The sequence below is a fragment of the Vanellus vanellus genome (assembly GCF_965231255.1).
Source record: "Vanellus vanellus genome assembly, chromosome: 6".
NCBI classification, from domain to species: domain Eukaryota; kingdom Metazoa; phylum Chordata; class Aves; order Charadriiformes; family Charadriidae; genus Vanellus; species Vanellus vanellus.
In genome coordinates this window covers 27,453,449-27,468,588 of record NC_138911.1, presented here as the reverse complement: position 1 = coordinate 27,468,588, position 15,140 = coordinate 27,453,449, and the positions used below count along the sequence as shown (strand labels likewise).

At 36.4% G+C, this 15,140-nt stretch overlaps 1 protein-coding gene across 1 annotated transcript in view; it reads right to left on the bottom strand.

The window, feature by feature from the left end:
* MYBPC3 (myosin binding protein C3) overlaps nt 1-15,140 on the bottom strand; it is a gene marked incomplete at both ends in the record, with an annotated part of 62,005 nt that overhangs the window by 10,067 nt on the left and 36,798 nt on the right. The window contains 6 exons of the mRNA XM_082485070.1: nt 4,921-5,009; nt 6,364-6,531; nt 7,362-7,496; nt 9,524-9,712; nt 13,184-13,288; nt 14,377-14,536. Coding sequence (XP_082341196.1) covers nt 4,921-5,009; nt 6,364-6,531; nt 7,362-7,496; nt 9,524-9,712; nt 13,184-13,288; nt 14,377-14,536 — 846 coding nt within the window. The remainder of the gene's footprint in view (nt 1-4,920; nt 5,010-6,363; nt 6,532-7,361; nt 7,497-9,523; nt 9,713-13,183; nt 13,289-14,376; nt 14,537-15,140) is intronic.

Genomic DNA, 15,140 nt, shown 5'->3' with positions numbered 1-15,140 from the left:
ATATGCAGACTTGAGACAGTAAGCTCTAAACACTTTACAATTTCTTTTTTCTTGCAGACAAATATTTGCTCCCGTCTGTGTGCTTTAGTACCCAAGGATGCCATTTAGTTATAGTTAGAGAAGAGGCTGAAATTATATTGAGAACAAATCCAGAAAAAAACCACACTTCTGCTGGACTGGTACCTTTCCCAGGCATCTGTGAAGCAAACTGTTGATCTGGCTTGTTCTGATTAAGTAATAGAAGTCTTTAATATCTGAGGAGTTCATTAGCTTCCCCCCCCCCCCCCCCCTTCTCCTCCCTTTCTTAAAACATTTGATTCTCTATTCCCAGGCATTTTTAAGATCTTTCAAAAAATTGTTATAATCTTGAAGTCTTGGGATGTGAAACTTACTGTGTAATTCATTGCAAAAATTGTTTTGGTGACTGCCAACCTAAGCAGTCAGTGTTGCTACACCCATGGAAGATGACGACGTGGAATCAGTAAGATATCTGTGGTTTACATTACTGTCACTCAGCCATTTCAAGGAAAATCGGTAGATAATATTTACTTCTTCAAAATTTGTTTGAGTACTACTTCCACAGTACAGCTTCAAACCGAGATTCCCAAGAAAACAGAAAAGGGCCATGACATGTTTATTAACTGTATTTATAGTCACTCTAGCAGAAAATAACTTGGTGGGTTTTTTTAAGTTTCTGTCAGACTAACATGGTGAAACAGTGCAGCACAAGGCTAGAAAAATGCTAGGAGTAGCTCAAATGGGTGGGGAGGGAAACTGAGACTATCCAAGCCAGCAGTCAGGTCTGCTTGGGCTGCCCTGGAACTGAAGTCTAAGGCACTGAAATTAGGACACGCCTCCAGTAAACAGCAGAGAAAGCACCTCTAGAAGGCTACTCAATTCACTCGGTGTCTGGAACATGCTCTGTAAGACTGTATCTTTTTCCTTGGGCTACAGAGGGAGATTAGGCTACTCAGAATCTTGGTTTAGGTGCCTAAAGGTAACCAGAATAAAAAGAAATCTTTGTGCTTTGCTGCACCTTTTTTTTTCAGGTTTGTCTGGTATGTGCTCAGAAAGTCTGTGCAGCATCATTTTATTTTTCTGTGGTATTAGAACAAAACATTCTTATATAACTTACATAAGAGTCAGGCCAAGATCTGTCCAAAATTACACTTAAAGGACTTCTAAAACACCTGAAATTGCTGTTCTGTAGTAGATGTTCTTTTCTCTGGCATCTAAATAATCAGATGTACTGTAATTGACTTTACATCAGGGCTGATAATAACCCTTGAATGAGCAATGTTTTTAGATCTTCCATTTTCCCTATCTGCTAACTGATTTTCTTACTACTTTCTGCCAATGAGTATGTCACCTAAGGCCTGTAGCTCTGAAATATTAGATACAAGATTACTTTGTCCTCTTCTAGTGTACCTTCATCCTGGTCTTACTTCTCAGAACCCTTAGAAAAAAACTGTTAGAAGGAAGGTATAGTAGAAATTCTTGAACAAGTAAAAGGATATGGTGTTTTTTTTTTCCATATCCATGTCTGATAAGTGACTCTATTTTACTTTCCACATATGCGTTTATTTTAAAATTATATGAAGATTCTGCTTGAAAACTTTGGCTAGGAGAATGCTTTCAAAATAAAACCAGTCTACTTAATATGATTCAATTATATATGGAAATTTTATTTACATTTCTAATTTGTGAAGGCAAATACTTGGCTAGGTTCTCAGACTGATTACAAGAATTAATAGTTCTTGATGGACTGAGTAATGAGGCAAATCGAGGATCTGGCCCTAAATATCGTGGCAAAAATGGGCATGTGAAACCATAGCATTATCTTTATCATAAGAAATATCTTGGCTATAAATCAAGCTTTGCTACTGCTGGTGTTCTAGTGTGCTTGATCAGATATATTCACTCACAGCACCTCCTTTTTTGAGGTGCAATGAGTGCCAGTGAAAGACTGCAAATATTCAAAGTGTTGGTTTTCATATACTCTTATATTTATAGACTGTGAAAAGCATAAACAGATAGAAAGCATGTTCCTAATACATGTCTCAGAGGATTGGATTTCTGCAATGTGTGATAGGTAATTTGAGAGAGAACAGTGAGTGACAGAGTGGGTAAATAACACACCAGAGAAACTTCAGGGAATTTGCTGCAAGCAAAGAACCAATTTAAATGCTTTTGGATATTTATATTCCCACATATACAACGAGCAAGAAGACTGCTCAGTAATACTGTGACTCTTCTCCAGTAATAACACATAATATCCCTTCAATCATGGGCTCACGTAGTTAATTTTGAAACAAGAATGTGTTGATTCCCCTCCTTTCAGCAGGTTGTCCCACCAGGTTAATGCACTCGACAGAAAAAGGGTTAGTAATAATCTTGTACTTGTTCTTTTTGGTACGTTTTAATCTAAAGATTTGAATAGATTTGCACATAGCATTTAGCCCAGGATACACTGATGAGGTATTTAATAGAATTTCAGTGTTAAATGACAAAGTAGTGACCACAGAGGTCACTGGCAGAGTTGCACAGAAACCATAAATAGTAGAAGACACTGACTTATGCTTTAGTTAGATAATATTCTACCTGCTTGTGTTCCTTAGCTTAGGGTTCAGAGTAATCGCAGCATTTATGTATTTTCTCCTATATCCTTTTTGTAATTTGAAGATGACAATTATATCTATTTAGAATCTTTTTCTTCAATAGAAATGGTCAGAGTTTTAAACTTTTTCAAAACATAAAGTGAAATGTTCTTTTTGCTTTGCTTTTCTTGAAAGATCCTCAGTTTTGAAAATTCTAAATAGCTTTTGTGGTATTAAGAATTGTAGCTATAGCTGCAATTCAGCACTATTATAAATTTAATTCACTCAAAAAATACCTCTTGAATTAAAATCCTCTGGGTTTTTTTGCAGTGTTGATGGATAGATTTTTAGCATTTTTTCTTAGCCTTTAGGAGACAAGAGTTTATACCAACACATGATTTTTTTTTTTGTCAGTCAGCTACTAAAACAACTGAATTAGTTGGTTCTTTTCAGCTAAATTTGACAGCACACTGGAAATCTCTAAGATTAGCCTAGTACAGTTTTGTGAAAACTGATGACAGGGTGAAATACTGAAACCTCAGTTAGTATCCCCACTGCAGAAAAGTCAGGGAAGACTTGCTCTGTATCCGTTTTGTTTGGCAGCAGCTGAATGATCAGGCAGGATAAGTGGAGCTCTGGATTAGTTGCTACATGTACTTCTCTGGCCTGGGGAACTGAGGACACGTCAGCTAGGACTACCTAGGGAAGCAGGGTAAAGAACTGGCAAATCGCTGGGAATATTGCAGTGAGGCTGCTCTAAGCAAAAGAGGTGGGTGGTTATGCTGTGAAGATGGTCATATAGGGGACATAAGACACAAATCTATAAAATTCCAGCCTTTATCAGTTCCTCTTCTTATGGGACAGCTTGTCAATTTTATGCAAATTTTCTTCAACTCAGACATCAAAGCAGCAAAAATACCTTGTTTATTTAATTTTTTTTTTTTCAAGACTTACATAACTCAAAAATATCAGATGCAAAATCTTGAATTCTGCATGTGGCTAGACCGCAGTGAAGGGGCCATTTTAGCAATTTTAGAGATAAGAAATGTGAAAGAAAAAAAAATGAGCATATGATTATATCAAAATAGTGCAAGCATGCAATTCAAGGCAGTTACTCCATGTATTGGTTTGCAACTGTTTACTGATTAGATATATCTTTGTGAAAAAGCAACTTTTCATGTAACCCAGAAACCACAGGGCAAAAGACATGTATATGTTGTTTTACGTAGATTTTGCTCTCATAGAGATACCCCTCCCCCCCCGCCGCAGTACTGCCCAAACAAAAGTATATAGGTAATGTGTGCATATATGTCTCCCTTGCTGAAAAAAAGTTTTGCATATCTCCAGCATCTTTTACATTAGAATTTCTAAACTCTTCACTAATAACAGTGATTACATTTTTATAAGTGTCAACTGGGGACAGCAAAGAAATTTTAGTTTCTTCAAATTATAAATGATTAAATTATTACTAGTTTAAATTATATCTCTATTATTACTGAGCACATCTCTGTCAGAGCCAGAATCTCCAATTTCTTTTCCTATGTCTTACTCAGAAAACCTATTCCTTTCACAGACTAATTCTTTCACTGTATTAATATTATAGTCTTGTATCTGAAAAAAATGCATGTGGTGTTTTATGAATAGTTATTATAGTTGCTTATAGAGCTGTAGAAAATGCAAAGACAGGGTAACCAGTTAGGTCAGTCTGTGTGTATATATTAGCAATTTTGTGCATGCCATAATGGCACACCTAGTTACATGCATGCACTCTTGATAATCCTTGGCATGCTGTGTTTTTTACGCCTTGAGCTCATGTACAGTAATACCGAAGCATTCTTTATATACACATAGTTTCTATATAGGCCAATTGTGATATTCTGTTTATGTACAAACTCTAATTTTTGTAGTCAGCCTTTCAGAAATGAACATACCCACTTTTGGCAAAGAAGTTGCCCATTAACATCATGTACCTTGGCTCCAGAAGAGTAGTTGGTTGAATTCTTATGCTTTTGTATACTTCTCTCTTTAAGATGTATCCTACAGTCAATAAGCAAGAATGTGCTTGCACTTACTTACAGCACTTACTTTTCCTTCTTCCCCAAAGGAGGGATTATGGAAGAAATTGACAGTAAAAAAAGAAAAAAATGTGACTGGAATAAGTGATTTTTTTCTTTTTCTTTAATGTTTGAGAGGGTTTTTTACATCATCAGCCACAATTTATGTAATATTGCTTAAGCAGTGAAGCAATGTGAACTTGCCTAAGGGAAACTGCTTTAGGTAAGTGATGATAAATAACCATGACAAAATAGAAGGTCATACATACCTGAAAAGGGATCACAATATTGATTGTCTCACCCACTTTCTTCACCAGAGTCTGTCTGAGATGGCGTGGCAACCAGATTTTGGGACGCTCTGCAGTTAAGCGTTAGTACATTAAATACACAGCTTTTGATAATTTTAAATATTACTTACAGCACAGACAAGACAAAACACCAAAGAGGAGAGGCTTGGATACTTGTGTGAGCTTAAGAAAATTGTGCAAACATTGCTTATATAGTTAGGGAGTAGTTAATTCTCTAAGTACTTTCGAATGTATTTGGCTACTGGATACAAATTTATTGGTAAACCTCAGGTTTATATTTACAACTGAGCAGGTTACAATGACAGCAGGACTTGTGAAACTGTCGCATCTGAAATGCCAGATTTGGGTAACTTCCTTTGGATGTGAGTCTTCTATGTGGACTTTGTTTCTTTGGAGAACTTTATCAGTTCAGTAGAACGAATGGGATAAAGGGTGTATTGGAGTAAAAGAGTGATTATAGACTATGATTAATCTATTACTATATTGATACTACAACTCCTTGTAAATTGCCATTTGGAGATACTTATGGACTTACTCAGAAAGTAGAACAATCGATGGATTTCCTTTACCTTTCTACAGTCATTCAGTTCTTTCTTTGAGGTGGAAGGAGTGGAGTCACATTGTAGCAGCTTACTTTTCACTAACAAAAAGAGGACTTTAGTGCATGTTCTTTCATCTAGTCCCTGCTTTCCTCTACCTCATTGGAAAGCTTTCTATGTTCTCCCTGTGTTCCTTATTCTTTTCCTAGTCATTTACAGAAAGAATTTATTAACGTACAGTTGGAGTATCTGTCTTCACGTCCATTTGATTTTGAAATGCATTACAACTTTGTTTCATTTACACTGAGTCATTGTACTGTCAGTGAGACTCTGGCAGACACTTTGTGTGAGTCGAAGTTGAGGAATCCACTGTTAGCAGCTCTCGATATCTTTTGGACTCCAGTCAAATGAATTATAATCTACTGCTGTTGGGTGATACACACGGTGTTAACTAATAACCTAGGACAATTGAGTACAATAACTGCTTTTACTTAAATGGATGTCTTGCTGCAGCCAATGTGGTCATTTTCCAATAGTATAATAGCTTTTACAGCAGAGAGCTAAATATTAAAAGAGGCGTCTCTCAAATGCTGACAGTGCCATTACAAGAGGTGAAATGTCCATATTTTGAAAGTAAGAAGTAGAATTTTGTTTTAAGAGCTATGGTTTAGAAACACAAGACCTGGACGGTGTAGTAGTGTTCTCAGAAGATATTGGGTGCCTAGTCAAAGTGAAAGATGTTTGCTATTATTCTCAGAAGACAGCACAGGCTTCTCAGTCCCAGAGGTTTTTCTGCATGTGTGCATGATTAGAATTTTGACCAGAAGAAATAGATGAATAAGATTTATTCAGTCTAGATACTCACGCAGGATCTCTTGAACAGTAACCGGCTCTTTGATTATTGCTGCTCCGCTCTCACCAGCCAAGTTTATAGCCTTTATACGGAAATGAAGTTTGTCCCCTGTGACGAGGTCTTTAATCAATGCAGATGTGCGTTCAGTTAGGCCAGGAAGAGCTGGAATCCATTCTGTAGCTGTAAGTACAGGATATGCATATTGTAATAATGTATTATTTTTTCCAAACTGATGCCTTGTCTACAATTGAAAATAATTTTTTATTATGATAAAATGAATTTAACATGGAAAACCACACTTAAAAGGGAATAAACTAAGCTGGAAAAAGAACTCGGGATCTAGACGATGTGTTTACACGTGGAATGTATACACTTTGCTTATTCAAAATAGCTAAGGGTAAGAGAATCATCTTTGGGTGGTTCATTTGGCATTCTGTTTTCTAGAGCTTATATCTGTGGGGTTTCTCTACATTTATTTTCATTAGCAATAGGAGAGGTAATAGAATTTGGAAGTATTCTTAGCAAGAAAGTGAAGGCTTAATATTTTTTTTTTTAATAAGTATATATCCTGTGGGTGTCCAAATGGATTGGTGAGAGCCACATAAGCTGAAAACAATAATAGAGCACATAACTGTTGGAATTAATTATAATAAACTTCTCAATTGACATTGTAGAACAGAATATGCAATTTGTGAATACTACAAAAGCTTAGTAGTGACTATAGAACAGCACTGGTATTTTTGTAGTACTTTTCTATATTCAAGTTTATGATGATTGTGAAGATGACGTTATGGTTGATGTGACTTTCAGTCATGAATGGTTGATGTGACTTTACAGTCATGTCATGGTAAGTCTGGTGATGGTTGGCAATGATGTTTGTCATAGATTAGAGTTCAAATCTAATGATACTGGATATGGTTAATTTATTGGGATATTGCAGTGAAGCTATTGCAATTGTAGTTTTTTAAATAATGTTCAGTTGCTGCTGCCTAGTACTAGTGCTTACTTACATCCATCTTTGCAGTATTCCACAATATAACCGTCTAATCCCCCGGCTCCAATCCTCTCAGGAGGTCTCCATTTCAAGGAAACAGTGTTGTCAGAAACATCTTCCACTGTAAAATGGGTTGGTTCACTTGGAGGAGCTATAAGGAAATACACAGAAGTAAATTCTGAGCAATATAACTAGGAGATTTCGAAGGCTGTAGAAGGAGTGGTTAGCAGCTGAATTATATACCATTATCTATTTTAATAAAATAAATTTAACTGAAGTTCAGTTCTAAAATGTAAAACCTAATACTTCATTTAATTGAAGAACAGCATGAGAGTCCTATAATAGGGAGGGGAACAAGAGGTTAAGATAGTAGTTCCTATTCACATATGATCCCTTATGAGTAAAAGCCAATGAAAAAAGCAAAGTTATAGAAGGCAGTCAAATTTTCAGCAGGTCTGCAGAAAAGTTTAGAAATAAAAATGCATATGATTTGTATGCTGTACTTACACCCTGATAGTAATTAGACAAAATTCACATTGTCAGAAGACAAAATTCATCAGTGGCTAAATTTCACTTCACTCATTTTCCTCTAACAGTGGAGAAAATGACCAAAAGTTTTGAATACATTTTTACAGAAACAATAGTTCTGATTTGTACATTTGTAATAGAGACATGCCTGAGAAAAATATTTTGGGGCTGAAAAATTTTCACTTCAGTTAGATATAGCTATTTCGTATCTTTTCAGAACAGGAGCGTCATGGCTCTTTAAATCCACATTTCAGAAAGACCACTAGCTAAATTCAGTCTTTTTAAGCATGACTGCAGTCTACTAATTAAAAAACAGTCAATAAAAGCCCTTACTGAAGAATCCCAAATACACACAACTGCTAATGTGAAATCACTGATTCCAAAAAGTAAACAGATAACTTGTTCAAAGTAACATTTGGAGTGCTGGAACATAAAATTTAGTATACATGGCATAAAAGCAATCATGTTAAAGAAATGTATGTTTAGCATACTCTGTGTGTATATATTATAAACTGAACATCTTTTGAATATACATAAGATTTTACATATTAGAAATATTTCATATAGAAAGCAAGTTAAACATAAGTTTATAAATTCTGCAATAGATTGAAATTGATCTTAGTCCCCAAAGTAATTGTAAAAAAAAAAATAATAAATCACCCAGTTTCCTTTCCGTAGCTGTGTCAAAATTTTTCATATTCAAATAGCAGCAAGGACTGTGAACAGCACCCAGGAGGCAAAGGCAGGTGGGAGCATACACAACCACACCGTACATGATCAAAACCCCAAACCTCTTCTCTGAAGCAGTATGTGTGAACTTTATCCTTAATCAAGTAAAACTCTGCCTATCGCATGAAAACTTTGGACCTTTTTTTTCAGTAGCTCCGCTTGATGGTTTTCTTTTGCCCTCTTTTGTTGCAGACCAGCCGTTGGGTGTTTGAAATCCAGAATTAAGAGACCCTTCTTGCAGCTCATCCTTTCCTTCTGACCCCTTCACTGCATCATCTGCTTTTACATTATCTCCTTCAGTAGGCTGTCCCCCTTCGCTGATATTTGTAGATTTAGCAACTCTAGTCATTTTAATCTCCAGCTATTAGTATTTTTGTGGGTCTTCTTTCTAAAGCTCTTAGCAGGCAGGCTTCCTGAGGACTCCTTTAGTTTGCTCTTTCCTCAGGGACTGCAGGAGACACTGCTGTGTTGGGAAGGATTATTTATAGAAAATCATTCCTCAAATATTTTCTTAATCAGCTATCCTTTTAGCTGTGGAGAGGGCCAGGATTAAGGGAGTACTGGGTGGGATACTGTGATATTTGCACTCATAAGGGAATGGGGGAAGCTGAGAGGGACAGGGAAATTTCTGTCAATTAGTTCTCCTCCTTTCCAGATCCAGCTTGACTCTCACACTTCTAATTATAACGACTAAAAATTCATCAGCAATTTCATGAAACTGGAACCTCTGTGCTTCTCAGGAAGGGGAATGAGAGATACAGAAGAGGAAGATTACAAAGGAAAAGGTTGATTATAGAATATATGGTTGATGGTCTTTCCTACCACATTCTTTTTAGGTGTAAAGGCAGTTCAAGAGAAGAGGTGAAAATTGTCCTGTCTTGGTTATGTCCTAGAAACCATATAGAGTGTGGTAAAACTCACCAATTGGCATGAAGGGTTGTGAGGCAGGGCTTGGCCGGGACATGCCAATAGAATTCACAGCATAAATCCGCATCTCATAAACTACTCCTTCAATCATTCGCTTGGCTTCATAGGTTAGCTCTTTTAAAAGGTCAAAGTTCAGTCTCATCCATCGATAGCTCTTCTTCTTCTTTCTCTCTAGAATATAGCCTGGAAAGGATAGCTCTTATGATGTAAAAGAACTGCAAATTATTATCTCACTTTTTTAAATTTTTTTTTTCCAATGGCAGAAAAGAGCCAAATGTGATTCAGAATTATTGCATATAACTGAATTGTGTGAAGCTTTGATATTTTCCTGCAGTTTCTTTTTGTATTACTTTCCTTCTATCTGACGTTCTTACCTGAACAATTATACTTTTCAGAGTAGAAATTATTTAGAATTGTCTGTGTCTGTATTAGGCTTTAAGCATATTTTGCATGCTATACACTATTATAAAGGTATTTAGATGTATGCAAACTAGAGATACTAGCAGAGCTGGTTTAAATGGTAAATCCTTTCTGGTCAGAATGTGGTCATTCACTTCTAATGGCAGAGAAATGCATGAGACACAGTAGTTCAACAGAAAGCCCTTTCAGTGAAGGAAAAATTGACTTGAAATGTGTAAGATGAGACATAGAGTTAAAAAATTAATTTATTTCTTATATTCCGCTGAAGTTCACTGATCTTGACTAACAGCATAAATTCCAAAGCAAAAAATTAGTTGGAAGAACAGTTTAACACTTCCCTTTGTTGTTGGTTGGTTGGTTGGTTGGTTATTTGTGTTTGTTTTTTCTTTTTTAATGATTTATCAAAGAACTTAGGTTAGATCTCTGGGTCCATTGCTAAGTGGAATTGCAGAGTGGTTCCCAGACAGTGCAGATCCCAGCTCTGCTTCAGCCCTGTAGTGGAGTGAGTCCTGGCCATGCACCATTTTTTTTTTCTCTAATTCCCTTGGGAAAGAAAGTGAACCTGTATGATTACAGAGAACCAAGAGAGCTAGATGCACTGCAGGAAAAATGTCTGGTATAGTTTAGGTGTAGTCTGTACGTCCGCAATCCAGGTCTTCAGTGCATCTGCCTTGCCCCCTCAATATCCACGACCTTTCCCACACTACCATGCTGTTTTTCAGAATGACTAAGTCAGGCTGGGCTATCAGTTTAAAAGGTAAACTTCTAATTTCCCAAAACTGGGAATGGAATCTATGATTCTTGATCCTTAATATGGAGGATGGTTGTATATCACATTGGAAATGTTTGTATAAATTATTTTCCAGTGACCTGCTACAAAGGAGTTGTCAGCTGTTTCTTTCCATCTAGCTATATTAAATTTCTGCTGCTTCTCTGTGCTGCAGATGGTATGCATGGATGTGATGCATGTAGACTTCTTTGAAACAGATGTTGTTTTGAAAGCTATTCATCTTTTAACTACGGAGTGAGTAATTGGAAAATACACTGAATAGTGATTTACACATACTATGCATTTGTATGTATTGTATGTCTGTTTCTACCCATAGTCTACAGAGGATATATCTGTAACAGCGGTTAGCTACAATAGGATAAGTCTATAGCAAACACATTGTAAAGACTTGTGAATTGAGCTGTGTAGGTCAGTGATTGAGTGCCTGCTGCTCACAAGGCTATCATACTTGCAGATGTCCCTTTGGTATACCTGGGAAGTATGATTCATGCTTACAGCGTCTAAATGGAGATGGAGAGCAACAGGCACGTTTGTTGACATGTTACAGGCACAGACATCATGCATCAGTAATCTTTCCTGTCTACACCGAATTGCAAGAGCTTGGGAGTCTACAGAACGTTTTGGGAAATGAGTGGTGGAAGTACCTTGAGCTGACAGGTTGTATCATTGCTTCTACTGTATAAAGTTCCTTCTGGCATGCTTGTTTTCAGCAGATTTTAAACAGGGTTAAATGCTGTAAGCAAAGAACCTATGGTTCCTTTGACATGTTGCTGCTTTTTTCTCTCTTCATCAGGGTCTGTGAGGCTAAGAAGTTTCAGCAACTCAGTTTCTGTTTTTCTGCCATTTTAGATATGCACAGTTTCCTGTCAGAACCAAGATGCTTCTTCACTGTGGCATACCACAACTTCAATTTAAAAAAAATAAAAAAAAAAAAAAGTAAGAAGGAGATGAAAAGACAATACTGGTAGTATTGGTGATGTTTGGTAAAGCAGATTATTTCCCTAAATGAACACGTGTATGATAGATAAAGATACTGTTTTGGTAGTATAAAAAGTACACAACACCCCATGAAAGCTTTGAGTAACAGTGAAGATGGGGTGTGAATTCCTTTTCTATATCTGTTGGCTAAAAAAGTCTGTGTGTGTCCCCCCCTTCCCTGGGTGTTTTATTCTAGCTCTATTAGTAGTACAGTCCTGAGCTAACCGAAGAAGCCTCTTCATGTAGTGCAAAGGGTTCGTAGTGGAACATTAACAAAATAATTCCTTTGACAGTGAAAACAAAATAAAGAACTTTCCAAAATATGCGTCCTGAAAACTCTACAAAACCAAATCACAGGCTTTGCATAGTCAAGGGGTGTGGGCTGTGCGGCTGTGGTAATGGGACAGCTATTGGTATTTATCTTTGCACATAATAGTTTAAATTGTTAACTTCTTGCTTGCTTCCTGTCAGAACAGATGGAACCACAAAGGACTGGCCCAGTAGTATCTTGTTTATTCCTGCACAGATGACTTCTGTTGAATTAAATGAGGTTACTCTATTCTTGTGGAAGTGAATGAAATCCAAATATCCAAAAGCAAATACAAACTCCTCTATTCCAGATACTATGCAGGGGGTTAAAATAATTTTAGAACATTAGCCCTGGCTAATTTAGCCCTGGCATCCCCATGGGAGTCCATATAGTTTTCAGTGTATTTTTTGAAAAGAAACTCAAACTCCAGAGATCTTTATTAAACAAATTGCTAGATTTGGAGTCATGAGGAATTTTTCCCTAAAATTGGCCAAGAACCTGCATTATTTTCTTTTCCTTTTGGGATCATAGGGAGTTTTATCTAAAAAACATCATGCTCTGCAGAGAACTTAAAATGGTATTGGTGATATTCTTGATTGCTTCTGCTCATTTCCTGCATTGTATGATAACTTTGGCCTCTAGTTTTTGGTACAGATTTTAAGGTACTTAAAATGATTGAAAAGTGTTTTGTAACCCGTGGTACGTGGTTGTATATGAAGTAGAATTATGAAGTAGTTTTCAAAAGAAACATGTGTTGCATGAGTGCTTGAGATTACAGATGACTGGAGTTGATGACTGGGGTGGCCACAGATCTGTTTTGGGATTCCTAGGCAAGTCCAAAGGCCTGTATGCTGACCTAAAAATTCAGTGTTGAATAAGAATATTTAGCTTTAACTATTTTTGGTATCACCTTCTTGTGCTTTGATAATTTGTTTGCTGAAATGTTTCTCTGATTCAAATAGCACGGGTAGGGGGCACTCTCTCCCTAAAATTGAAGGTCCAGAATCTAGAGCAGTTTGAAGGTTTGACAGACTAGTTTCTGAGGTTCAGCCTTCCTAGAGTGAATAAATGTAGAGAATCCTTCCTTGTAATCTTAAAGGAGCAGTGAAAAATATAGGCAAGGCTGCTGGGGACTTTATATTTTAGCACTTCTTACCAAGTACTGGTTGCCCACCATCATATTTAGGAGGTTGCCACTGCACAGTACAATAATCTTCCCCGATATTGCTGATCTTAGGAGCTTCTGGAGGATCAGGAACATCTGAAGAAAGTGTGAGAATAAGAGTTGTTACTGTTTCAATTTCTGTGTACAAGTCAACGAAATAATTTTCTTTAACATTTTTTCTATATCATATTGATACAGCTTTGTCAGATAGCAACAATAGGTACAATCGAGAATGTATTATCTTAGTCTACAGTGAATCCTGTTCTTTGATGCTTCTATGTTAGGTTGGTTTTCCTTTAAATACCATTTGATTATTCAGCTCCCTTGTTCTTACCAGACATAATCAACTTTTTGAAAAAATGTAAGGTTACAGTTCTGTTCTGGAAGAAGAGGCTTGCTCCAGGGTTTCCTATTTTCTCTGTAATAAACTTTATATAGAACATAATGGCTGCATGTCTCACATATTTTGTTATTTTGGAGATATTTATAGTAAATATCCTAACTTAAGATTAATAAAAGATGAAAAGAGACAGTATTTGCCTAATGAATAATTCACCTAGTGAATTCTAAATTTTAATGCTGTAGGTGGAAATAATTTTCTTTTATTATTTCCTTTTGCTTATAACCTGATCTTTTGTCATATGTGTGGCAGGGTATGAACAAGTTAAATACTATGAAAAATTTTATAAAAATTACTGACTCAAAATCATGTTACCACCAGCTCTTCTGTGACTCACAGTGGCAATCTATTTATCTTATGTCAGATACATTACGTATCTTTATTCCATTAACCATTTACTGCTTATAGAATGAAGTAATTTTTGCTTAAAAACATAAACCACAACAAAATGACAAGAAGATTTTCTTATCTCAGACAAGCATGAAGCATATACTTCAGAAGGGAATGTCATTTGTAAAATGATAGGATCACCTGAAACTGGAAGTATATAAAAAGGAAATACACAGATTTTTGCTGGGAGTTGTTCTCTTACCTTTTCACACAGAAGGTAACTACCTGTGAAAAATACTTCTGCCAAATTTTGTGATTGATAGTATTCCTGCCTTTATGATCCTTTTCTGTTTTTCTAAGCCTAAAGTCAGAACTTGCCTCAGTTTTAGAGAAGCATGGGTTTCAGTGAACTTGAGATGCTTTCATGTTCTGGTTGTTTCCTTCCTTCACTTACCAATAACTTTGACTGTGATATCAGCCTTATCTTCTCCCACTGGATTCTTAACTATAACTCTGTATACTCCCTCGTCGTCCTTTTCTGCTCCTTCTATGATGAAGACACAGTGGTCTTCATGCATCTCCACACGAACTCTGCCTTCAGATTCAAACAGAAGCTGTGGGCGGTGAAAGTAAAAAAAAATAAAGTCATTGTAAGTTGTGCCAGGAACAGCCTGATGAGCCTGTATGTAAGCTGATTAAAATCTTCAAATCATTGAATATTATCAAAATTATTGAAAAGCTATGAAGTATTTCAAGTTCTATTCGTATGTAGAAGGAGATAATATAGACGAAGTGGTTCCCATAAATAACATTTGGGAAAATTGGTTCTGAATGTCTGCAGGTTGTTAATTCATTGCTAGTTACACATACCCAGTTACATTTCAAAGAAGTTACTAAGTACTTCCTCAGATTCCTACTTGGGATAACTACTAGCATCAATTGAAAGAGTTTTATGGATAACAGTTGGGCACTGTGTAAATTGAAGAGGGTTTGCAAATTCAAATGGTTGAGCAAACACTCCTGGTCAACTGTATATACATTTGACATGAGAAAACATGGATTTGAACAATTTCCCTCTAAAAAAGTGACCATGTTCCTTGTAACTATTAATGGCATCAGTGTGATTTCTGTCACTCAAGAATGTCATATGGGGCAACTTTCTACTTGTCTCTGAGTTGAGGTCTAAACATAATGACCACAACTTTGCTGTGCATTTAT